The 26,552-nt window shown below is 42.7% G+C and overlaps 1 protein-coding gene, 1 non-coding gene and 1 pseudogene across 2 annotated transcripts in view; 1 reads left to right on the top strand and 2 right to left on the bottom strand.

Annotated features, from left to right (window-relative positions):
- The first annotated feature begins 4,970 nt into the window (after positions 1-4,970).
- The window catches only part of NUDT3 (nudix hydrolase 3), a 96,221-nt gene continuing 74,639 nt past the window's right edge, over positions 4,971-26,552 (top strand). Inside the window, exon 1 of the mRNA XM_087817344.1 lies at positions 4,971-5,274. Within this exon, the coding sequence (XP_087673470.1) occupies positions 5,176-5,274 (99 nt within the window). The 5' untranslated portion in view covers positions 4,971-5,175. The remainder of the gene's footprint in view (positions 5,275-26,552) is intronic.
- On the bottom strand, positions 15,980-16,083 carry LOC148093028 (U6 spliceosomal RNA). Its single transcript, XR_015714627.1, has one exon. It is a non-coding gene; the product is annotated as a U6 spliceosomal RNA (small nuclear RNA).
- LOC107545603 (small ribosomal subunit protein uS5 pseudogene) lies at positions 25,142-25,933 on the bottom strand (annotated as a pseudogene).

Here is a 26,552-nt window from a genome sequence, read left to right as displayed (position 1 = left end):
GGTAACTTTTACTAGAGGTATGGTAGGTAGCTTCTAATATGGCTCCCAATGATCCCTGCCTTCTGGCATTCATGCCTTTGTGTGGCCCCTCCCACATTAAGTCAGTCTGACTTATGTGATCAGTAGAAAGCTGTGGAACTGATAAAGTGTGACCTCCAAAGCTAGGTCATAAAAGGCATTGAGGTTTAGTCTTGGAATTTTTTAAAATTGATTTTAGAGCAAGAGGAAAGGAGAGGGATAGATAGAAACATAGATGAGAGAAAAATATTGATCGGCTGCCTCCTGCATGCCCCCTACTGGGGATCAAGCCTGCAACCGGGCATGTGCCCTGACCAGGAATCAAACTGGTGACCTCATGGTTCATGGGTCGATGCTGAACCACTGAGCCACACCAGCCAGGCTAGCCTTGGAATTTATATCATTTGCTCTGGGAGGAATCCAGCCACCATGTCATGAGGATGCTCAAGTATTCCCATGGAGAAGTCCACAAGGAAGGGTACTGAGCCTCTTTCCAACTGCCAGGCTTGTGAGGGCGCCCCTTGGAATTGGATCCCCCAGCTCCAGTCAAGCCCTCAGATGACTGCAGCCCCAGCCAACACTTGATTGCAACCTTATGAAAGACACCAAACCAGAACTGCTCAGCCAAGCCACTCTAGGATTCTTACCCCATGATCATGTTTTTAAGCCACTAAGTTTTGGGGAGATTTGTTATGCAGAAATAGGTAGCTAATTCAGAAGCAAAGACCAGAGAAGGTGTTCCTGGAACTTGATAGATGGGACAAGGTAGTCCTGGGGAGGTGGAAAGAGTGAGAGGCCTGTTAAGGGAGCAGGGTCGAGTAAGGAACCTATGAAAATCAGTTTTCTGTATTTTATTTGTCATTTTACCCAGGATTGGCCCTAAAAACTTACTATAGATGATCTTTGAAACGTGGGGCCAGGACAATGCTGTATGATCTTCATTCAAAAGACAGGTGTCAGATGTATCATATGGCGGTGTTCCTATAGACCCTATAGACAAGTAAGTCTCATTCCATTCTGGGCAAGTGATTGAACTCTGTACTAATGATCAGGTTCTGGAAGGGCAATAGCTGTTCTTTCATTAACAAACTTTTCTTGAGATGTGTTCTATGTCAGGCCCTGGGATAACTGCTGAGTGAAATAAGCAAGGATAAGTGGGACACAGACCTTGCTATCAAGAAGCCTGAAATGTGAGACCAGCAAGAAAACAGTGAAACACTATGTGACAAATAATGTGATAAAAGCAGGACAAACCCAGGGCAATCGGAGGCATAGAGGCAGGTAGGGAGGGCTTCCAGGAGGTGACTTTTAATCTGAGTTTTGCAGCATAAATATAATTTGGCCTCTCTTAGGGATGGAGGGAATGTACAATTGAGTGTGTGAGGGTCTTGGAAGAAGAGCCCTCCAGACAACAGGGAAGCGTGTTCAAGACTTGGAACGTTGTCCAGAGGTTCAAGAAACTGTAGGTAATTCAGAATGACTACATTAAAGGGTAAGGTTGGTGGGGGTCAGCTCCTGCAGAGTCTTGTATCTTCTGGTAGAATTTGGATTTTAACTTCAAAGCACTAAGGAGCATCTGCAGGGTTTTAACCAAGGCCATGACTTACTCAGATCTGCATTTGGGAAGGATTCCTCTGGCTGCTGTGGGTGGAAGGGGCTAAATAAAGCTCTGGATGGGAGCAGAGAAGAAGCAAGAGGAAGAATCCTACTGAAGTAATGGCAGAGGGCAAGGAGGGAAGGGGCTGGGATTAATGTCAAGGACACAGAAGCAATGGAGTTGTATTATCAACAGATAGAAGGTAAGAGATGTAACAATGCCTCCCATGTTTCTGGCTTAGGCAACTGAACAGATACCTTAGTCTTTGCTGTGGTCATAAGGACACAGGAACCATTTTACATATTAGTTTTTCTTATAGGACTTTTAAAGTGGTATTAAAATGGGATAATATGGTAATAAGTACAGGAGTCCCCTCTTATCCGTGGGGAATAAACTTCAAGACCCCCAGTGGGTGCCTGAAACTGTGGGTACCAAACTCTATATACTGTTTTTTCCCATACGGTACATATATACTTTTTTAGTTAAAGGACGCACTTTATGGCTTCTCTTTGACATATCTGAATTGCCAGGATCACTACAGTAAGTCCTTCCTTAAAGTTGTCCACAGGTTCTGTGACTTTAAGTGAAACAACACATAACAAAGCCAATTTTACCATAGGCTAATTGATAGAAACGAGTTAAGTTCCTTTGGCACATCAGCAATGTTACAAAGAAAGGATGTTGTTTGAGGACCTACTGTCCTCTTGTGCTTTGGGACCATTGAGTAAAAGAAGAGTTATTTGAACATAAGCATTACGATGCCAGGAGTTGATCTGATAACCCAGACAGCTACTAAGTGACTAACAAGACAGTAAATACAGTGCGGAGATGCTGGACGAAGGGATGATGCACGTTCTGAAGGCACGCGACTTAAAACTTATGAATTTATTTCTGGGCTTTCCATTTAATAGTTTTAGAACACAGTTGACTGTAGGTAACTGAGACTGTGGAAAGCAAAACCATGGATAAGGGGGGACTACTGTATAATGTTTTAATCAATTTAAATCTAATATTTACCCATTGTCTTTCTGGAAAGGTTGGGATCCCTTCTCATGTTTCCTGAACAACAGAATGTAATTATTATTACTACTAAGACAAGGGATCTGGGAGTGGACGTTTGGGCTCTTGCAACTAAATAGGCCCATGAAAGCTGGGGAAGGAATTAGAAATCAATAAAAAAATCTCCATCTACCTATTCAATCAACATTTACCGAATTCTTATTTTGGACAAAGCCTTGTGCTAGCAGATGGGGATACAAAGGTAAATGACACAAGACTGCTCTCAAGGAGTTTACAATCTAACTTATTAGTTTTGCTCTTGTGTACTGAACCTGCAGTGCCTTTTGCAATCCTGTTCTCAACTTTTAACAAAGTGGCAGCTCTAGCTGCTGGTATGATTGTACTCCTACAGCTCTTCTGTGCTTTGGCAACTCGGGGCAAAAGCCACAAATACGTTCCTACCTCCTGGATCTGCCTCTGGAAATTTCTCTTGAACTATTTGAGATGTGGACAAGGATTTATGTACAGGGATGTTCATTGCTGTTCTAAAGAAATAGCAAGGATATAACAACCTAAGCTTCTAACAATGGTAAATGGGAATATAACTGATGGTACATCTCTATGATGGACTATTAGGTGGTAATTAGAAATGGTATTTAAAAATAACTTAACTTCATGGAGGTAAGACCAGAAAAAAAAGTAGGACAGAGATTTCTACAGTAGGTGCTCAAAGATATCCATAATTTAGTATTTTTAGGCCCTTTGTATTTTTCAAATTTTTGACAATGTGCATGTTATAGTATTTCTGCAATCAGAACTTCCAGGTTTTCTTCTTTTTTTTTCAAATTAGAGACATACTGGCAGAGTTTAAGCTAGAAAGACAACCAAAATGACCAAGATTTAGGGAATTCTGTTATGAGGACTGACCAAAATTAACTAAAATTCCACATCTTCTGTGGCAAAGGTTATGTGAAATGTCAATTATTAGTTGCAATATACTGAGTGCCTACTGTGTGCCAGGCGCCAAGTAGGTTTATTATCTCTATTTTACAGCGGGAAATAAATGATATAATTGAGACTCCAACCTAGGTTTGTTTGGTTTCAAATCCTGATCTTTTTTTCACCACGCTAAATACAAGCAAATTCAAAAGGGTAATAAGCGCCCAGCTGGGTGTGGTTCAGAGGTTGCGCATGGACCTGGGATCCAGGAGATCATGGTTCGATTCCAGTCAGGGCACATACCCAAGCTGAGGGCTCCATCCCCAGTCGGGGACATGCAGGAGGCAGCTGATCAATGACAACTCTCTCATCATTGATGTTTCAACTCTCTCTCTCTCCCTCTTCCTTCCTCTGAAACCAATAAAGATATATTTAAAGAAAAAAAGATAACATACTTACTTTAATAAAAAAGGGGGGGGGCAATAAGCAATTCACAGACACCTCCTACACAGGATCTTCAACATGTTTAGGGCATCGGAGATCTGGGCTGCTGCTAACCACACTCACAGGTCTTATCCAGCTCGAGTGTCTGGCCCTGTATCCTTCCCTGGAGAATCTGACATCCACAACACATACTCCTCTTATTGCCAGAAGCGATGATGCCTTATGATTTGCATTATGTGGGCGCACACACACGTATCTTCCTTTCTGGCCCTCGTGTTTACCTTAAGAGGAAGCATTTGCTTTATTGCACAAATAAAGGATCGCAGGATAAACATCTGTTCTTTCTAAATGGGCTGCACGCCCCAGCCGGCAGGGCTTCTGGAGGTCAGCGCACCGTGCCCGCCCTCCAACATGCCCTCCGTCCCCCCGCACGGCGCAGCCCCGAATCCCAGCACCGCCGGCCGCACGGTCCCTGCGTCTCACTGCATCCCGCTTTCCCCCAGACCCTGCCCCTCGCCCCTCCCAGATGGACGGGCAGGGTCAAGGCCCGGGCGGCCTGACCTTGAGTCATCTTCGGCCGCGGCGTGACCTTGGGCAAGTTCCCCGCTTCCCCCTCCGCAGAGCCGCAAGGCTGGAGAGCGGCGTCGCCACTCCGGCCGTTCCCTGGCCCCGCTCCTACAGCCCTTCCTCCCGCGGCCCTCGCGGCGCGCGCCCCGCCAACCCCACCCCTACGCTCCCGGCGTAGGGGCCCCTCGAGCCGCGCGGCCCTCTCCTCGCAGACGCTCGTTTACGCCGCGCGCACTGGGAGGGCGCGATTCCCGAACGCGGCCTGCGCTGCGAGCGCGTGGCCGTCCCGCAGGCCGGCGCGGCCTTACGCCGCTGACGCAGCGCGCCCAAGATGGCGGCGTGGTTGTCGTCGGGGGTGGCGGCAGCGGAGGGGGCGGCGGCCGTGGCGGCAGCGGGGACGACAGCCGTGACGGCGGCGGCGGTGCGGGGCCTGGGACGAGGGGAATGAGGAGGCCGCGGCGCGCCAGCGGTGGAGCCGTGTAGCGGAGGAGCAGCTCCCCCTCCCTGCTTCCCTTGGCGGAGTCGGGGGCGCGCGCGCGCGCGGCCGTCTGGAGCGGGCTCCCCACCCTCTACTCCCGCGACCCGCACCGCACCCCCACCGGGCCCGGAGGATGATGAAGCTCAAGTCGAACCAGACCCGTACCTATGACGGCGACGGCTACAAGAAGCGGGCCGCGTGCCTGTGTTTCCGCAGCGAGAGCGAGGAGGAGGTGAGGCGCCGGCCGGGGGGTCGCCGGGGTTGGCGGCCGCCTCCGGCCGAGGCGCGGGGGGCGCGGCCGTCGGGGGACCGAGCGCCCGGGCTCCGGGCGGGACTGCTCGGCTCGACCCGAATGAAGTTCCGACGGAATTTCCTGAGGCGGAGAAGAGGGGGAAGGAAAAAGGATGGTGGGTGGAGGGGAAGTGGGTGCAAGCGTGGCCATTCGGCGCGGGCCGGGCGCCGGGGGATGCCAGCCTGCGGCCGGGGCGCTTCGGGGCCGGCCGCCTGTCACTGGGGAGAGTGGCCGCGGGGAGAAGGCAGTGGCCGGGGAAGAGTGTGTGGTTTTCGGTCCAGGCCTCCAGCTTGGGATCCGGGAAGGGCTGTTCCACACTTGTCAGCCCAGCACATGTGTGCAGAGGCCGCCGTGCACGAGGCGCAGGCCGCCCCTTTGTGGCCGAGAAACAGTCCACTCGTTTGGCAGGTTAGGGGTTGGCCAGGAAATTGTGTGTGTCTGTGAGCGGGGGCCGAGGGTCTCGCGAAGACTTGGCGATGTGCAAAAGCCAAAGCCAATTGTTTATAATGCTCTCGGTAGCCCTTTTGGTGTAACCTGAGAAGAAAGGATGTTTGATAAGATAATCTTTTGAGGGTTGAAAATTTTTTATTTTAATTGGGAAGGCCAAATGCGATATTTAAGATCTTTGCCCTTACATTCCTCTGCCGCTCTGTCAAGGCCCCTGGGATTAAATTTGCTAGCAACACAGAAATGCTTTGAATCAGTTTCTTTTTGCACAGGGTTCTAAAAGAAAAAAAAAAAAAAAGGAATCTCAGCCTGCAAAGCCGTTTCTGTGGTGATAAAGGGAATTCAGAAAAAGAACGTGTTTCACAAATCCGCAAAGAATAGCGCTTTGGAAATTCATAAGATGCCTGTGGGAATGCATTTCTCCTGTGCATGGTGGTAAAATGGCAGTTAAACTGGAAACAATGAAGGACAGTGAAATTCAGTATGTTACAGTCTAGCATTCAGCAGTGGGCTATGGTGGATACAGTGCATCGCGTTGAAATGGGGGGAAAGGAACTTGACCCGGTAGTTTTGAAAAGAAGCTGTGATGAAAGAGACAGATGGATTGGCAGGAGTGTCTGTCCAGAGATATTTAGGAGGAAGTGGGAATTTAAATTATTGCCTGAAAAAAAAACCCACACTAATTGTGATGTTGCCGGAACGTGTGTGTTCCCTTTCAGCAAAACAGAAGGAAATGGATTTGGAAATTTATACTTTGTGTCCTAGCATGTGTTGTAAAAATCTCCCAAACAGATTCATTGTAATAGGAGTGCTAAGCAGGGCCATGCTGTAAATTATGTACTGTTTTGGAATACATACTTGAGTAAAGTAAAATTACTGGTGGTGTTTACTGCTCCAAAGGCTTTGTTCTCTTCATTATTGATATCATATTATGGGAAATCATATGGGATCACAGGCTGTTAACTGAATGGAAAACTAATTAGCATAATAACATGTCTCACTACTATGGTTAAGTCTGAGTACCCCAATTATAAGTAGAAGGGTATATGATTCAGTTTATGAACGATGCAAGACTGTTTAAAAAAGTCATACTAGAAACTGAAAACGTGAGCATTTTGGATACACTAGAAATCCTTTATAGATCGTAAGCGAACAAAGATTTCGTTTTCTGTTTTCTGTTAAAAGTTTTGTTATTTACTGATATTAGTAGCATTAATGGTAATAGATTCGACTGATCATGGAGGTTAATGAATTTCTTTTTTTTTAAATCTTTTTGTTCTACTGAATTTCTTTTTGAATATTGGCTAATGAGCAGAAGATTCATGCAAATCTTTAATTACAGATTCGGTGGATGTTGCAGCTAAAGCTAGGACGAACAAGAAGATTAATGAAATGGGCCCATTTTAGACTTGTTCAGTTCAATTAAACAAGTGTGTATGAAGAGCCTGCTATAGGTGCAACATTCTGTAATGTGGGATAAACATCCCTTCCTGCCCCCAAAATATTGAGTAGTTTTTTACAGGATCCCTTAATTGGGAGAGATTTTGGGCCAGAAATAATCTCTAGAGTGCTGCTCAACTTTCAGATTATATAATTGTGTTGGATAGGAAGAATTTGTTAGTTCCAGGAGAACTTTTATGTTCTCAGTAGAAGTACTAGAAACTGGAAGTATTAGCTGCCACATTGTGGGAATGTGAACTTCCAATTTGATACGACATTCAACCCAATTTTATTTTTTAATGGGCACTAATGACTTTAATCAAGATAGAATAGTTTAGCGCCGGCCGGTTAGCTCAGTTGGTTAGAGTGTCGACCATACAAGCCAAGGTTGCGGAATTTATCCCTGGGCAGGCACATCGAAGGGTCAACCAGTGAATGCAGCATAAATGGGTGGAACAATGAATCGATGTTTTTCACTCTTTCTCAAATCAGTAAATAAAAAAATAAGAAAAAGAGTAGTTTGCAGACTACTATTAGCATTAATACAGTAGTAATGTAAGTATAAATAGGACCCTGATTTATGAATTTAATTAACCAGTGTCAGGAAACATACATACAGTGTAATGAAAAAGAGATGGAAAATATTAGCAAATAATAGACCATGAATCAAACCTTCTAACATTCTGTTTTTTCAGCCCTAGAAAATTTATTTATAGGCCCGCTGAAATACTGATCCAGTATTTCAGGATGTGTGAATGTATTCAGCAAGTTTACCAAGCAAGATTGTTGAGTGTCAGGTTCTGTGATACAATTACAAAGGCGACAGACATGCAGGGAGCTTAGAGTCTAGTGGCAGAGACAGAAGAGCAAACAGACCCAACAACATGATGAAAACAAACTTCCTTTCCTTCAAACCTTTGGCTGCTTTTCCTGTTGATAAACAAGAAATCCACTGCAGGAAAATTTCCCCACTTACAAGTTTTACTAATTGTGATTGACATTTAAGATCGAGGTGTTCATGATAACTAACATTTATTACAATACTTTGAACCTGATGTACAGTGAACATTTTCTTAACCAGCTTACGCTTTAACCAACGTGGTGCACTGAACACTTGGTGTTACTGTGTGAGTTATGTGTCTGATATATCTTGACCATGTGGTCTGTGCTTATAAAGAGTGAGTTGTATTTTTTTATATTTTATTTTTTTGTTAATCCTTACCTGAGGATATTTTTTTCCATTGATTTTTAGAGAGAGTGGAAGGGAAGGAAGGGGAGAGAGAGAGAGAGAGAAACATCAGTGGGACAGAGACACTTTGATTGGTTGACTCCTGCACATGCTGATGGGGGCCAGGGATCAAACCTACAACCCAGGTAGGTGCCTTTGACTGGGAATTGAACTGATGACCCTTTGGTCAGTGGGCTGGCTCTAACCAACGAGCAACACTGGCCAGGGCAAGAATCATTTGTATTTATTTCTGTATCTGTTCATGTTCATGGTACTTGTTATTGTAATTATCTAGTGTAATTAGATTTGACATAAGCCAGTGAAATTTGAATTAAAAAAGAATGGTTTTGTGAGCATTTCAAATGCTTTGGAATGATTCAATTATTTCAAGTCACTAAAAGAAATTACTGCTCAATTATATGGATAAACAAACTGAAAAAGATGAGGAGGGAGTAGTCTAGAAGGACTCTGTGCATAATCACTTCATGACTGTTTTCAGGTTTTTGTTTATATATATTGAAAACGTAGGTCATGCACAATGGGTGTGGCATATGAAATAAAGACAACTTGCAATTCAACAGTAGACACACACTCGACAAAATCTTGGACCTACAAACAAATATTGGCAAATAAATATACATTTATGTAATACATATTTTAATCCTCAAGGATATGTTTTTTTAATTGATTTTTAGAGAGAGGAAAGAAGAGAGAGAGAAACATTGATGTGAGAGAGAAACATTGGTAGTTGCCTCCTGTACATGTCCCAACTGGGGATTGAGGCAGCAACCCAGGCATGTGCCTTCACGGGGAATTAAACCAGCAACCGTTTGGTGCATGGGACAACGCCCAATCAACTGAGCCACACCGGCCAGGGCTATAGGTGTGTGTGTATATATATGTATGTATGTACATGCATACATATATAATATGTTTTTATTGATTTCAGAGGGAGGAACACACCGGCTGGGCTACATTTATGTTTTTAATCTGTCATATCTTCCAATTAATATTTTATCACAAACAGTATAGAAGACAGACTTTCTGAGTAAGGTTTTATTGCACTGGATTGGTTATATGACATTCATCTTTGTCATATTATTCAACTTAGGCCCTCCTAAAGCACTTCCAGGGAGATTTTTTCCCCTCTTCCCCCACTTCTTTCATTTTTGGAGCCTTTTTGGTGACAGGAAGTGAGAGACGCTAGGAGTGGGCTTGCCTATACTCTGTACCCTTCCTAGGGTAGAGCGAGGCATTTTAAACAGTTGAAATATCTAGCAGAGTGAAATACTCACTTAGAAAGGTCAGTGATACAGACTATATACCAGATGTCATCACAGTACCTGGGAAAGTTAAAACTGCTCCTAAAGGGTCTGTTTCTATCCGGGGGGGGGGGGGGGGGGGGGCGGTACTGATAGGATTATCTCAGTTAGATTTTCCTGTGCATTAAAACTGTTTTTAGAAAGAAAGGACAAAGCGTCCTTAGGGGGGTTGGGTTTGTTTAGCTATTCGATCAGGAGTCCTGCATCTCGTGGCAAGGGGCTGCTGCATCTCATTTTCTCAGATCCTTGAGCTCACTAGGTTGGATGGGAAGATGACTGACACTGAATATCCTCAGTGGGCAGAGAATCTAGTGCCCTGAGTGTTTGTCAGTAAAAATGCCACAGAGGAGCAGCTGGAGGGACTCACTGTAGGCCGCACCATCCCCCAGGCTCTCAAGAGGGGAGAGAGAAACATTGATGTGAGAGAGAGACGTCAGTTGGTTGCCTCCTCAATGTGCCCCAGGGCGGGGATTGCAACCAAGGTACATGCCCTTGGTTGGCATCAAACCCAGGACCCTTCAGTCTGCAGGCCAACTCTGACCACAGCAAACTGGCCAGGGAAGTATTTACCATCTTCTAAAAAATGCTCCCTTGATCCCAGATTCCCTCCAGCTACCATCCTTTTTTCTCTTTTCACAGCAAAACATTTCTGTACTTGGTTATCTCCTTCTTCTCTTCTCGTTTTCTCTTGACGTCACTCTTCTCTGATTCTGCTGAAGCCACTATTCAAGATAACCTACAAGTTACTAAACCCAGGGGCCAATTCTCAATCCTGTGTTACCTGGTGATTCTTTTCTTCTTGAAACACTTTCTTCATCTTGCTTCTAGCGCATTTCTTAAGTTCCTCGCTCTCTTTTTGGTTGCTCCTCAATGTTGTAATCCTCATTTCCTGACTTCTTTTCACTGCAGTGCACAAGGGCACAGCCTTTGACCCGCCAGCACACACTTATACAGTAGGTGATCTCATCCGGTCCCATCTTTCAATACCATATTTATACCGATTACTTTCATATGTCTATTTTTAGCCCTGACTTCTCTCCTGAAATCAAGACTTGAATATCCTGCAGTCTGCTTAATATTTCCATCTGGATATCTGAGAGGCACCTCAAACTTAAAATGCCCAGACTGAATTCTTGTTTCCATCCTCCAAAAAACAAGTAGCAACAAAAGCCCACTTCTCCCACAGTTATTCCTCTCTCAGTAAATGAAATCTCATGCTACCAGTTGCTCAGGTTAGAAACCTTGGAGTGACTTCTTCCTTTCTCATGCCCACACCTCATCTGACAGCAAGTCCTGAATAACCTTATCTCTGAGGCTCCACTGTGCTGTTCTAGCCTAACTCATTATTTCCTCTCTCCTGGGCTATTGCCATGTCTTCCCCACTGGTCTCCCTGCTTCTGCCGCACTCCTCTCGTCCTCCAGCACAGCTGCTGGAGTGATTCTTCACACACGGAAGTCAGATCATGTCACTCTGCTCCAGCGGTGTTCTGTCTCAGTAAGTCCAGTCTTAACTGAGATCTCTAATGCTCTGGATGGTCTGGTCTCCTGCCATGGCTCTGAACTCATCTCTCACCCTCTCCCTCTTACCCCTCTCCCAGTCATACTGGCCTCTGTGCTGTTTTCTCCCCTATTACCTACATGGATCGCCCCTCACTTCAGGGCTTTGCCTGATTTTCACCTTATCAGACAGGTCATTAACGATCAGCCTATGTAAAGTAGTACCAGTTCATTGTCACTGTATGTCTTATGCTTTTTTCCTTGGTGGCACATGTCAGCACCAGACACCATGTATTTATTGCCTGCTTCCTCTCCCTAGAAGGCAGACTGATCCACGAGGATAGAAATTTTTGTCTGTTTTGTCTGTTTTATTCGCTCCTGTGTCATCAGTACTTAGGACTTAGTAGATGCTCAGTGTTATTTGTTCGCTGTGTGAATGAGTGAATGAATGAGCACGTAGTCCTTGCTTTTAAGAAGCTTTACAGTCTAGAGGAGGAACTGAAAGTAGCCAGAATACACCAGATATCAGTGTATACCAATAATGTGTCGATAAATATGTTTCAGAGAAGTCTCCCAGCTCTTTCTGTATTTCTAGTGTCTTAGTGACGGTGTCTAATGATCTTGAGTATCATTGCAACAGGAGTATACGTTTATTTGGTTGTAAATCTTTTCTGGATCTAATTGGATCATCCTATGACAGGACACTTTGGATTTCTTTTAGATGTTGAACTTGAAAGTCTGTGCTATCTAGCAGGACTTGTGTCAGGTGGTTAATATGATGTATTTATCTCCAACCCTAATGGTACAGCACCTTAGGGAAGAGGATTTTCATTTTGCTGATAGGCTGGAACCTTTCTTAATAAGTAAATAAATACATCAACAAACTACAGTCAAGTACGTAGTGGATATTGTTTTAATGAATTGTCCAAAGTGGTTCATAGCCTACAATATATGTCAAGTCTGGATTCTAGTTAATATTAGCCTGGTTATTTTGGAGATGAAGGTTGATAGAGATGGTCATAAAAATTGACTGTCATCATCATTTTTTTCTTGATCTAGGCCAAAGGGGAAGAAACATGATGTAAAGTTTGTGGGTGCTGAGTCTTGAAGCATTTAATTTATATGGTTAATATCTGAAACAGAACAAAGGAACTATTATAGGCAAAAAAGATAATATGTTGAGTAAAAGAAAAATAAGGAATTGAATTTGGAGATAAAGTTCTCAAAGTTAAAATTTAGTAATAAAACATACACACCTGAAGTCAACTTTCTGAATAAAATCCTCTCAACACCCAATAAAACTTTTTTTTTTTAATATATATTGATTTCAGAGAGAGACAGACAGAAACATCAATGATGAGAGAGTCATTGGGGATCAAGCCCGCAACCCGGGCATGTGCCCTGATCAGGAATCGAACCCCGATTGCCTGGATCCTAGGTCGATGCTCAACCGCTGAGCCACGCCCGGCCAGGCCCAATAAAACTTTCTTGAATCCATTTTCAGAATTTCTGCCTTACATTCACATGGAAGCTGCTCAAGAATGTTTGTGTCTTTTTCCCAGCCTTCCTGAAGCCTTTGCTTTCTGAAACCCTTTGAATAGGACAGAATGTTCATTCTTCTATTCATTCATTCACTCCTCCTGCAAACTTGTATTGAGTGACTACTTTCTTGCCGTACATTGTTCTGGAGACACGGTGATCAAGGCAGAATGGAAGCCCTCACTCTTGTGGAGCATTCGATAGGAATGCAGGGAGACAGTAAATGAGCAAAAATATCAGTGAACTTGATGATTTTAGGCAGCAGTGGGTGCTGGGCCGGAAATAAGTGTGTGATACGACTGGGGGCGGGGGCTTGGCAATTTTTGATTGGGTGATCCCTGAATGACAAGGCTGAGGAAGAGCAATTACAGAGGCCCCAAGTAGGGAATGAGCTTGGCTAGAAGGAAAAACAGGAAGCAGGTCAGTGTAGCTGGAGGGCAGAGTCAGGGAGGGTGTGGGAACCGTTTGAGGGGTGGGAGGGAACCAGATCCTATGGGGTCTTGTTACCCTAATGGTTTTCCTGATTCTCCTTTAATCTGTCCTGCTTCTGTCACTTAAAGCAAGCCAGCAGACAAACCAGTAACATTTCATGAAGCCACCTTCTTTCCTCTGAATGTAAGGGGTAGAGGTGAGTAGTGGGATGGTGAGCATTCATTAGAAAAGGCAGTTTAATGTACAGGTGGGAATAAAAGAAAGTACTGTGATCTTTTAAAGAGATAAGCCTAAAAGGACCCAAAGTAAAGATCCTAAAGTTTCTTTACACTCTCTTAGGGTAGCTTAGTCAGAAAAACATTTTGAGTAGGTAATATATGCATACAATTTAAAATTCAAAAGATACAAAGGGTGAAAGGTAAATCACCTTCCCACACGGCTTCCCTAGCCACCCAGTTCCTAGACTTGCCCTAGACTCCTCTACTCCTCTTTCAGAGAGAGAGTGTGTGTATGTGTAACTACCAGGTAGTTAGCTTTTAAAAGTCAGTACTGCCGTGCATTGCTAGTAAAAGATTGGAGACATTTTTTGTTTAATAGAACGAAGGTATGCCAGTATTTCCTAGAAATGTATTTGAACTGGGCCACTTAAGTACCTATGGTTTTTCAACGCTTACCTAGTTTTGCTGAAGTTTGGTTACCTTAAGTACCGGGGATCCTCTAGAGTGGGGAATTGCTGGGAATACAGCGGGGGTGTGTGTGTGGGGGGGATCAACTATTGTGAGGCTGAAAATTTGTTGGTAGTGGACTTTGTGTCAGGAGAGTGCTGTGGTGTGGAGGCTACTTGCCTAAGTGGCCTTCAAGCCGCTGGAAAGCACTCAGCAGTTGTCTAGGTCAGACTGGGTTTGCAGATTACTAACAGGTCTCATTGTTTAAGCTACTCAGAGTCGACCTTTTAAGCCAAAGTACCTTCCTTTTCAAGGTACTGTATGTGCCTAAACCTGGTAGGAAGCTGTTTACTTTATCCATCCATATGCCTTTGCACCCAGCTGTGGAATGGGGGCAGGTAAAATTTTGAGTGGGATTGTGGCTTTTCATCACCTCCTGAGGCAAACCGTGCCTTAAAATAAACTTCTTTTCTGTCTCTTACTACCAGTGTCCCCCCCAAATGTCAGAGCTGGGTATGGGAAAACTTGGCTGAAAAAGACGATCACAGTGCAACCTCCTGATTTAATCTGAAACAGAAAAAAAAAAAAATTACTAGAATGATACACCTGTATTCAAATGAGTGGGTTTTTTTCCTTTCCCTTTTTTGACATTTTTATCATTTAAAAAGTTTGTGCTGCTGCTGTTCTTAGTGCAGTTAATTAAAAATGGACTGTTGCTGCAAATCTGGTGATGTTTCTGAAACGGTAAGATTGTGCCTTTTGTGTGATTTTAAAAAACTCTTAGTTTAGGATGCTTTTAAACTCATTTCCAAAATGGAAAACTAAAAAACTCGAGTGTCATAAAACAAGATCTTATGTTGGTGTATTTTGTGAGCAATTCTGAAAGGAGATAGTGAGTTTCTTCTACTCCATATAAAAATTATTACAAAATAAAAATTTAAATTTAAAGAAGTAGAAACAAACTGTTATAAAGAGAAGACAAGAGTATTATAAACAGAAAATAAATGATCCCTTAAACAGACTTTCTTTGCATAAAGTTAATAGATCTCTTTATTCATGAAACAGTAAAGTCCTTTTAAAGAACTGCTTGGGAAATCTTTTCCGTGAATCAGTTTTTTAACACTTTTCCGATATGCTTTATAAGAGCAGCTTAGCAATGTTGAACAGAAATGGATATGAACTCAGACATACAGTGCTTCTGTTGTAGGCAGCGAGAATGGCACCAGGTGTTAGTCCCGTGGGGTGGGGTCAGACTGGACTAGGGTTCAGCAACATCCTGAACTAGGGTTCAGGACCCAGACTGTACTTGGGTCCCCCTGGGAAAAAATTCAGAACCAAGACCCAAACGGCAAGAGAACATTTATTTGGTAAAATTACAGAGGTAGGGGAAGTAATTCCTAGAAGAAATGGGCTTAGGAAGCAAGTTATAGAGGCAAAGGAAGGGCCTTTGGGGCTTGGGAGTGAGGCAGCTAATGCTAAGGTGCCTTGGGAGGAGGATGAGTGGGAGGAGGAGGGGAAAGGGAAAGGCTTGGGAGTGCTCCTAGGAGGGAGAGTGCTGAGTCCACTGTCCTAATGGTTTTATCTTAGGGGGTCCCAGGGAAAGATCTTATTATAATATTCAGCAGCTTTCCTGGTGTGTCCTTTCAGGGTTGTGGTCTCCACTGATTGATTGATTGATTAGCGCCTGGGCGAGGTTTCATTGTCCAGTGCAGCTGGTCCTTTGGCTGGTTTTGTTTTTCTGGGCTGAAATATAACTGAGGCCTAGATATTATCTCTAGGGAGGGAAGGTCAGGGGGTCCAAACCACATGACCAGTGATACGCTAGTGGAGCAAAGCCTACCCTGGGGGTGAGGTCCCACCCTGCTATTGTCCTTTGCTAGGCATCCTGGGCGTTCCACCCTGATGACCTTCTGTACCTGGTCCATCGTCCTTGCTCTGCTCATGTCTGTCTAAATGTCTATCACATTTCTACTTCTATTAAAAGGAGGTAGGTAGAATAGTGATTTTTCTTTGAATATTTAGGAATCCTAATAAAATATGTTCTAAGAGAAGTTATGTGCTTTTCTAAAACTTTATTTTTTATGGATCATTTCATGAATTAGCGTGTCATCCTTGTGCAGGGGTCATGCTAATCTCTGTATCGTTCCAGTTTTAATATATGTGCTGCCAAAGGGAGCACTGAAAACACTTTTTATATGTGTGTAACTTGAACTAATATATTTTAAATAATTAGAACTTTGAATATTTAATGTTTTCATTTGTTTCTCTTTGCAGATTTGGTTGCTACTTAGATTCAGTCATTTACTAAATGTGCTGAGCCCTGACTCATCTTTTCCACCTATCACTGGGGTGCTGATTGCTTCCCAGGAGGTTTTGCAGTTTTGGTAGACTGCCTTTAATAATAATAAGACAAAACTTACAGATTTTATTGGTAAATAAGTTCAACTATTTAATAAGGAGCTAGCTTGGGATCATCCTTATTCCAAGAATTTATGAGTGATTTTTCTTTCAAAAAGGAATTAATTTTTTATTACAAAAGTAATTTTCATATCTATAAAGAACACGTGGAACTGAGGACCTTAAGATGTATAGGCTACAGAGTCTGAGTCTTGAGGTGCTCTAAACTGTTGGCAAGATGCAGTTTAGAGTGTAAAATAATTAGAGAATTGATGGAGAGGGATGTGTAGGGGATTTTGGAGGAGTTTATGAAGATGAACTGGAGTGTCAGGAATGATTTTTTGGAGGGAGGGGCCACACCTGGATATTTTGGTTGGATTTGGGTAGCTGATGAAGAATATTCCAGGTGGAAGACATGGGGCCAGGTAGACCATGGGAAGTCAGAGGCCTGGATGTATAGCCTTTGGAAGCCTGTTTGTCCTAAAGGGTTGTGAGGACCTCAGACTGATGATGGCTTATGGCTGCATTTGCGCTGCAAGCTGGTTAAATGATTTTTAAAAATTAGCTACCAGCGTTTTAATATTGAAAATTTTGAATAAGGAACTTGGTCTTTGGGATTCTTTTGAAAAAAAATCACAAGATCTGGCAGCATTGGGCCAACATTCTTACGTAATAACTGGCCAGAGCTGAGCGGTGGCTGCCTTTTGCACTGTTCACGCCTTCTCAGTTGGCCACAGTCTTACACTCCTTGTGGAGATAACCAAGGCTCTGTGCCAGCTGCCATTTATTGTGGTGCCTGAGGTGTTACTGCCTTTTTAAAATTATTATTATTTTTATTGATTTCAGAGAGAGGAAGGGAGAGAGACATCAGTGATGAGAGCCTGCAACCAGGGCATAGAATCGTGATCTCCTGGATCATAGGTTGATGCTCAACCACTGAGCAACACAGGCCGGATGTGTTACTGCTTTTTTAAGGTAGAGTTAAGAGGAAGGTAAAAATTTCCTGTACTATGGCAGGTTTCTCTCAAAAGTGGGAAGATGGAAGAATGAAAGGGCAACGTGTTTCAAGAAAAATGGGAGAGCACATAGTTCTTTCTGAAGATATTTCTACCTCTTTACTTTGGAATCATGATGTGTTTATGTCAGCATAGTATGACTGACTTCACAAACGTATGCCCCCCTGCCCAGGCCCCAGAGGGTGGCATTTAAGTTCTGATGTCTTTAGTGGTCGAGAACTTGGGCCCTGGAGTCAGACAGATCTGAGTGGGAGCCCTGGCTCTTATACTCACCAGGTTGGTGATCTTAAGCAAATTACATCTTTTCGCCTCATTTTCTCACTTTTAAAATGGAGACAATAGTAGTACCTTCTTATTTCATTGTATTGTTGGAGGATTAAATGAAATCATTTACTATATAGGACACAGTCCAGTGCTTGACACATGTAAACATTTAATGTCAGCTATGTGATTATCAAGCTAAGAAAAAGGCAATTTCTAGCTCCATTGCAGTTGGGCTTGCAGTAAGAAGAAGGTTATGGAATTTCTGAGCTGTGGTTTGTTTTTGTTACTTAATTCATCTAGTGCTGCTTGAGCAGTAGGTACTGTGTTCTGTCAGTTCCAGTGAACAAGGCAGACACAGCTCCTGCCTTCACGTTGCTTATAGTCTGAAAGTGAAGAAAGAACTAAGCCAGCAGTTGGAATACAGTGTGATACTTAAAGTAGAAGTTGTTACAATAGAGTAGTTTAATGATTCTCTGGTTTCATCTTTTATGACAATTTCATTGTTAGGAGAGGTACCGTACAGCACAGAGTACTGGTGATGGTGGGCCCTGTTCCTAGGCGCCTGGCACTGTAAGTGGCCCCCTATCTCTCCTCCTCCTCCCTCAGATCATCAGCACTTGTGGAGCATCTACTGTCGCTTTGACAGATGACCAATGCTGGCAGAAAAAAGAGAAAAAGAAGCCTTTCTCTGGGTAAAGAAAGCTCTGTTCTCTGCCTGCTTCTGTCCCCAATCTGTACTGGAAGAAGAGAGATTAAGAGGGTCTAACCCAAACCAGTGTTTGGGAGAGAGATAAAGACACTTCTTATCCTCAAGGATTTGAAAAGAAGGCCAACCGAGAACCCTATCAGTTTTGAACTTTGGAGCTGCCACTGGGAACAGGAAAATCCTTCAAAATTGAATTTACTTTTTATTTCATGATAGTAATACTATGTATTATTAAAAATTAGTGCTTTTTTTGCATGTCTAAGAAATTATTTTAAACGCATAAAATAACACTGATTTATTTTAACAACTTGTATTTCATTATTTAAAATAATCCCTGTGGAGCCCTGGCCTGTGTGTCTCAGTTGGAGCGTCATCCTGTACACAAAAAGGTGGTGGGTTTGATTCCTGGTCAGAGCACATACCCAGCTTTCGGGTTCAATTCCCGATTGGGGTGCATACAGGAGGCAACCGATCGATATTTCTCTCATTGATGTTTCTCTCTCCCTTTCTCTCTTTCTAAAATCAATAAAAAAAACACCCCACACATATTCTCAGGAGAGGATAAAAGAATCCCAGTATACTGCTTTTATAATGAAACTTTTTACTTTTTTATTTATTAGAAATACAGTGCTGTGGGAGAAAGAAGAGGGGAGATGAATTCTTCTTGGGTTTGATGAGGTGTGTGACTGGGAAGGACTTGGCAGAAGGTTGGGTGAAGAGACTTGGGGGAGGGTATGCTGTGGTCAGACTGGGCAGAAGAGGCCAAGGGCAATTGAGGCAATAAGTATACACAATGGAGTCTCTGGAGAAGAGTTTGGGTGGCTGTGGTGCAGGGATTTGTATTTGTATTTGAGTGGATTGAATTTTTCTTGCAGAAGATTAGAGAGCATAGAAGAAATGTTTCTAGAGAGTCATTCTGTGGATAATTTGGAAGTGGGTATATGTGGGGAGAGAGATAAGTGTTTATTATTTCTAGGGTCTCTGGCCATCTCCTCCTTCTTGGAGCAATCTCCTCTCCTTTTTGGAGAAAGCACCTCTTGGAGAAGAGGAACGGCCCACCCTCCACCCCAGGAACTAAATGCGCCAGTGTGGTAGTTTCCTTTGGTGTGCCCATAGTTCCCCTAGTTCGCTGGCCTGGAGGGCGAGGAGAGGGCAGTGGTTCTTTCCTGACCAGATGTTCATGCTGTAGACCCAAGCTCTGGGTTTTGCTGCCATCTCTGGAGTGCCTATGGTGTAGGCTCATCTTCAAAGCCTGGCTCTCTAGACCCTCTACTCCAGTTTTGTGAGCCTTTGATATTTCTCCCAGTACATTCCTTTTTGCTACAGAAAACCAGACTTGATGTCTGTTGCTTGCAACCCAAGAACGCTATTTAATATGCACTCTGGGTAGTTTTAAAGGTAATCTCCTCACTAATCCACTGCACCAGAAGAAATGTATATGTGTTGAGATTTATTTACTTATTTTTGTGGGTGAGCTTTTAAATTTTGTTTATGGAGTAGGCTTTAACATTTTTCCTTTTTGTGTGTGTGTAATAAAAATTTCTTCATGCTAAAGTTTGTAAAATTGATTTTAAATGGACAAAAATTTATCCAGTCAAATTAGAGCAAAGGTAACTAACACTGGCTTGAACTCTGATTGATGTTTTTATGAAATGCTTACTGGCATTGTCGAACACTCTCCACCTTTGATGCTTGTAGTTTCTCTTTTTAGAATTGCTCTAAAGAATATTTGAGAATGTATGAATTTTTAATATTTTAAACCTTTTGGGTGTCAAGGACCAGATACAAAATGAATCTGTAAAGGACCAGATACAAATGCATTTAAAAAATGCAAGTTATGAAAACTGTAGGATGCTTCTTAAAATACACATCTTGTTGTCTCCAAGTTCTGTCTTGGTTAACAAGAATTATTGAGTCCTTACTTTATACAAAGAACTATTCTAGGTGCAGTGACGATTTTTAAAACTTAAGGCATGTTCTCTGCTCTCCAGGAAGAATGCTTTTCTAAAGTGATGAGTTCAGTCTCCTTTAGCCATTTTAAAACAATTTTAAAACAAGTGACTACTATGTGTCTTCTTTGGGGTCATACAGAAAAATTAAAGAGGCAGGACTTTAATGTACCTGGAACAATGAGAAATATAGAGAGAGGCTGTGCTTTGGAGCTACTTCACGTTGGAGGCAAAATACTGAAGCACTCAATCTTGGGCTTTAGGAAATGGGTAGGATTTAGATAGTTAGGAAGGGAGGGAAAAGGGGACCCAGCATGATTGAGGGTGGGAATGAGCTTGTTGCATGTCATAGACTCTGAGCATGTGTACCTGGGTTGGGATTAGTGGTGTGGTGGAGCAAGAAATAGGTAGTGGGAGAAAGGGAGGAGCTGAGGGTAAGGAACTTGATTTCAGTGGCTGAGGAGTTTGGGTTTGCTTCCACAGGGGGGAACCATGATTGTCCTTCAGAGGGTGGCTGTGAAAAGGCCTGTTTGAGAGTGCAATGCAGGGTAAACCTGATGGGCTTTTCACCAGAAGGAATGGTTGGGAGAATGCTATTCTATTCTAGAATTGAGAGCCATGGCAACTCCACAGCAGTGGGCAGTGGAGTGAGAGTGTTACAAATTAAGAGGTGTTAACAGTCAAAGGTGGGAACTGGGCGACAGATGGTATGTTAAAGATGAAGGGGTTGCGTTGCAGTGAAAGGTGACTTTTAAATTTTGATCCTGGGTGACAGGAAAAATGGAAGTTTAGAAGCGAGGTTGGTTTTGGAGAGAAGATGGGACTGGTTTTTCTCTTGTTGAATTTCAACAAATGAACTGGTGGTAGTTGGAGAGGTGAGACTAGATGAGGAGTGAGAAGTTAGGACTATAGGTAGAGCGTTGGGTGTCAGGAACCTTTAGATGGGGAGACTGGACAGAGTCCACATGAGAGAAGATGCACAAAGAGAAAAGCTGAGGGCAGGGCCTGAACTCGAGGCACCACAGTGGTCAGAGAGACAGTATCATACAAGTCGAGGAAGAAGGACATTTCAAAAAGGAACGTGGTGATGGTGTCAGACCTGGCACTGTCGGATATAACGACGATGGGATGGAGCCGTGGAATTAAGGATGACTGTCCAGAGCAGTTCCAGTAGAATGGTAAGATGGACATATGGATGGGCTGATTAGGACAGGTTTTAGGAAATAAGTGCATTTTCTTCTGAGATTGGAGGGTACATAAAAGAAAAAACCTAGAGCCTCAGTTATATTGATGTGAATTTGAGAAAACTACTTCCAGACGGCCTCATCCGTCTGAGGAGAGGTAAGTTTATTTACTGGCAGTGGTCTGGTGATAGGAGTTTGAGAGACAAGAAAAAGTTGGTCAGAGCTGCTGTGGTATGGTTAGGACCAAAATAAAAATTTTCTAAGGTTGTAGGTTGAATGGTATGTATCCTCACAAACAATTTTGGGCCTACTATGTATAGAGTACCACGGAGGTTAAACTGTGAGCGGGAGAGACAGTTTTAGAACTTGGTAACGTAATCCAGTGGGCTCAAAAGCAGGATGGAGTTTATAGTGTTTTAAGGTTTATTTATTTCCGTAGCCCTTTGTGTGTAGAACTGGAGAGGGGAAAGGGTCAGTGGAGACATTCCAAGGTTGGGGCCTGATTTAGGAGCGTCATATAAGGTCAGAGGAATGGGAAGTTGGCTGAGAGTAAGGTTTTTTTAATCTGTAAAATGGGAATTAATAATACTACTTAATTCATGAATTTCCTATGACTTAAATGAGGAAAGGTAGATAAAGTGCCTCCCAGGTACATATTGAGAGCTCAAGAATTGTTAGCTATCACAGTGAGGAATCATAATGGTCAACAAATAGTTATGATAGAGTGAGATATGTGTTGTAGAAGAACCCCGTCCAGAATACTTTAGGAATTGGGAAGTTGGAAACAGTGGGAAAGGAGTAGATCTGGGTGTGGAAGGGTGAGTAGAAGTTTGCTGCCACTACATTAATACAGATTGTATAGGCATTAAGCAAAGTCCGATCCTGATCATAACAGCCTAACACAGCTACACAAAGATAGACTTTAGCATGGCATGTGATCCAAAAATACAGGAACTGGGAGAGAGGGTTTAATATAGCAAATGGAGCAGTGTGAGTTTACTGCGAAAGAGCTTTATGGAAGGAGGTAAGACCTGAGGTTATAGAATCTTTAAATCTGTAGACCTGAAAGAATAGACATGATCTATCCTGCCTCCTCAGAGAGATAAGGGAACTGAAACCAAAAGGATGTTCAAACCTGTCTACTGTGATATTTCTGGTAAAATAATGTGTACAAAGGGAGGAAAGAACATGAATTTCTTCTGACAGATCTACAAAGGGAGTTAAACAAGTGAAATGGAAGAAATTTGAATAAAAATGTACTTCTGACTCCCAGCATCAACATTAAATGAAACAAAGCAGGTGGAATGAAAGTCTGTGATACAATTATAGAAGAGTAATCTAGACCTACTTTGGCAGCATCTGTTGCTCTTTTATCACCATTAGCTGCAGCTGAGCACACATGTATTGAGGGAAAAAGGTGAATTTATCAGAAAAATTGATACTTTGGGCAAATTTTGAAGGCCAAACCCAAATACACACACACACACACATATTTTTTAAATCCTCACCCGTGGATATGTTTTTTATTGATTTTAGAAAGGAAGAGGGGGAGAGAGAGATAGAAACATCGATGTGAGAAACATTGGGTGCCTTCCGTATGTGCCTTGACCGGGGATTAAACCAGAAACCTAGGAATATTTTCCCTGACCTGGAATCAGACCCACAACCTTTTGGTGTGCAGGATGATGCTCCAACAAATTGACCAAGCCACCCGGCCAGGGCTCAAAATCAAATATTTTTGAAGGCAGTTTTATTAGTCTGTCTTCCATGATAAAGATATTTCACACTCATTAGAGCAAATTTGGAAAACACCTCTCTTTTTTTTGGTTAATCCTCACCTGGGGATATTGTTTCCATTGATTTTTAGAGAGAGTGGGAGGGAGCAAGAAACATCGATGTGAGAGAGACACATCGATTGGTTGCCTCCTGCATGGGCCCTGACCAGGTGGGGGATCGAACCTGACACCCTTCGGTGCATGAGCTATGCTCTAACCACTGAGTCACACCAGCCAGGGCAAAAACACCCCTTTTTTGTGCCTACTATATTATAAGTTACTGGAGTTCTAATTGTCTCTCTAGCTCATAGTTTTATTCCTCTTTGCTGCTCTAATACAAAGTAGGCCCACAATTGTTATGAGGATAAATATTATTCATCCTTCAAATAATTTCCTTCAAAACATGGAAGCAGTTCTTTACTTTAGTCAGTATAGTTTTTAGTTTTTATAACATCGTGATTGATTTATACACAATTTTATGTTTTTTCATATATAATGCTTTCCTAATCTGAATTTGGCATACACATTTTTAATGGTTATGTGCCAATTGAGTGGATGAAAGAATTTATTTGCTGTTGTAGATAGCATCATTAAATCCCAAAAGAAGATCGTATTGGCGATGACAGTAATTATTGGTTTTCTTTCTCCAGCCTCACAAAGTACACATCTTAAAAAATATGACAACCCCTTTAAAGAATTACCGCCCTCCATTTGCCATCTTTTCCCCCCAGTGCTTATTAATAAGAAACAGGTGTGAGATTTAGTGAACAGAGTGGCGGTATTTTACATGTTTGACAGATCTTTCTAATGTCTGGATTAATTGAAGGTAGATGGGCTTTCACACCTGCTTCTGCCTTCAGCATCTTGCAATATGTTGTTTTGAAGTATCAAGAAAATGGAGCTGTGCACAGATACATAGTGAATCATACTATAGAAGTTCCTTAATGTGGGTCCCTCGTTTTCTCTCGATTAGATTGAGGGCATGCATTTTTGGCAATAATATCAGAGAAGTGATGTGCCCTTGCAATGCATCATGTCAGAGGGCACGTAATGTCAGTATGTCTTATTACTGATGATGTCTACCTTCATTGCTTGGTTAAGGTAGTGTCTGCCTGGTTTCTATACTGTAACATAGTTACAAAAACTTTTTTTCTTGTGATGAGAACTTTTAAGATTTATTCTCTTAACTTTCAAATATACAGTACAGTATTGTTAAACTGTAGTCATCATGCTGCACATTACATCCCCACATCTTAATTTATCTTATAACTGGAAGTGTGTACATTTTGACCATGTTCACTCCCCACCTCCCACCCCACCCTCACCCCTGCTTTTAGCAACCACCAATCTGTTTTGTGTTTCTATGAATTTGGTTTTATTAGATTCCACATATAAGTGGGATCATACAGAGTTTGTCTTTGTCTGACTTATTTCACATAGCATATTTCACATGTATGGACCTCAGGGTCCATTCATGTTGTTCCAAATGGTAGGGTTGCCCTCTTTTAATATTCTAAATGATATTCCTGTGTGTGTGTGTGTGTATATGTGTGTGTGTGTACACACCACATCATCTTTATCCATTCATCAGTAAGTGAACATTTAGGTTGTTTTCATGTCTTGGTCATTGTAAATAATGCTGCAGTGAACATGAGTGTGCAGATATTTCTTTGAGATAGTGATTTTGTTTCTTTTGGATATATACCCATAAGTGGAATTACTGGATCATATAGCACTGTTTTTAGTTTTTTAGTTTTTTTCATACTGTTTTTCAAAGTGGCTGCACCAATTTACATTCCCACATGCGGTGCACAGGACTTCCCTTTTCTCCACATCCAACACTTATCTCTTGTCTTTTTAAGGTCTGAGCTGGTATCTCATTGTGGTTTTTGTGGGTGTGTTTTTTTTTTAACATACTTAATTCACTTTATTTTTCTTGCATAAAATTATGTGGTGGCCACAGCTGGAGCCTGGGTCTTCTGCACAGAAACTCTGGTGTGGATCTTTACAAGGTAGTCAGTGAATTCCTGAGAGGGAGACTTGGTGAACACAGTCTCTTTCCAGAGATTGGGAGTGAGATAGCTGTAGATCTTAGAGATGACATCAAAGGTGGCCTTGGTGAAGTTGCCCAGGGTGGCAGTGCAGCCCCTGATGGAAACGTAGCAGTTGTCGATACTGGCCATCAGCAGCAGCTCCTTGCGCACAGGGGCTGAGAGAATGCCAGTGCCCCTGGGGGCAGATATGAGGCGCACCAACACAGCACCACAGTGGTTGGTCACCTTGCAAGGGACAGTGTGGGGCTTGCTGATCTTGCTTTCCTAGTAGCCTTGCCTCACAGGGACAATAGAGAGCTTGACTAGGATGATGGCCCCATGGATGGCAGTTGCTATTTCCTTTGAACACTTAACACCCAGAACAACTGGATCCTCTGGCCATCGCTTGTCTACTTTTGCACAGGCCTAATCTTTAAAACCTTGTCCTTCAGGGATGCCCCCAAATCAATAATCTCAGATTCCTTGACGGGCAGGGAGAAGAGGTAGATCTCCAGGGACTTTATCTTCATGTCCTTGCAGGTGGCTGAGCTTGGTGACTGGAATCTACTCCTTGTCCTCAGCCTTGCCTCTTCAAGCTCTACGGCCTGGGCCCAGGCCCCAACCCTGGCCGAGACCTTGGCCCTGGGTGCTGCAGTAGCCTCCCCACTCTAGGGCCCCCTGGGCCACCAGGCTCTCCTGTAGCATTTGTGTATTTCCTCTCACCATTTAGTGTTTCCTTGGGAAAGTAGCTCATTGAGGTTTTGATTTGTATTTCCCTGATGATGTTGAGTACCTTTTCGTGTACCTGTTGGTCATTTGTATGTCGTCTTTGAAAAAAATATTTATTTAGATACTCTCCCCACTTTTTAATCAGATTGGTTACTATTGAGTTGTATGAGTTATTTATGTATTTTGGATATTAGCCCAATCAGATAAATGTTTTGCAGATATTTTCTTCCATTTGATAAGTTGCCTTTTCATTTTGTTGATGGTTTCCTGTGCTGTGCAGAAGCTTTTTAGTTTGATGTAGTTTCACTTGTTTGTTTTTGCTTTTGTTGCTTTTGCTTTTGGTGTCAAATCCAAAAAATTCATTGCCAAGACTGATGTTAAGGAGCTTACCCCCTGTTTTCATTAAGAGGTTTTATGGTTTCAGGTCTTATGTTTAAGTCTTTATTTTAATAGAGTTGATTTTGTGTATGGTGTAAGATAGGGGTCTAGTTTCATTCTTTTGCATGTGGCTGCCCATTTTTCCCAGCACTAGATTTTGAAGAGACTATCCTTTTCCCATTGTATATTCTTGGCTCCTTTGTTGTAAATTAATTGT

Source organism: Miniopterus natalensis, chromosome 5 (assembly GCF_054644295.1).
Source record: "Miniopterus natalensis isolate mMinNat1 chromosome 5, mMinNat1.hap1, whole genome shotgun sequence".
In the NCBI taxonomy this organism is placed as follows: domain Eukaryota; kingdom Metazoa; phylum Chordata; class Mammalia; order Chiroptera; family Miniopteridae; genus Miniopterus; species Miniopterus natalensis.
This window is presented reverse-complemented; position numbering and strand designations above follow the sequence as displayed.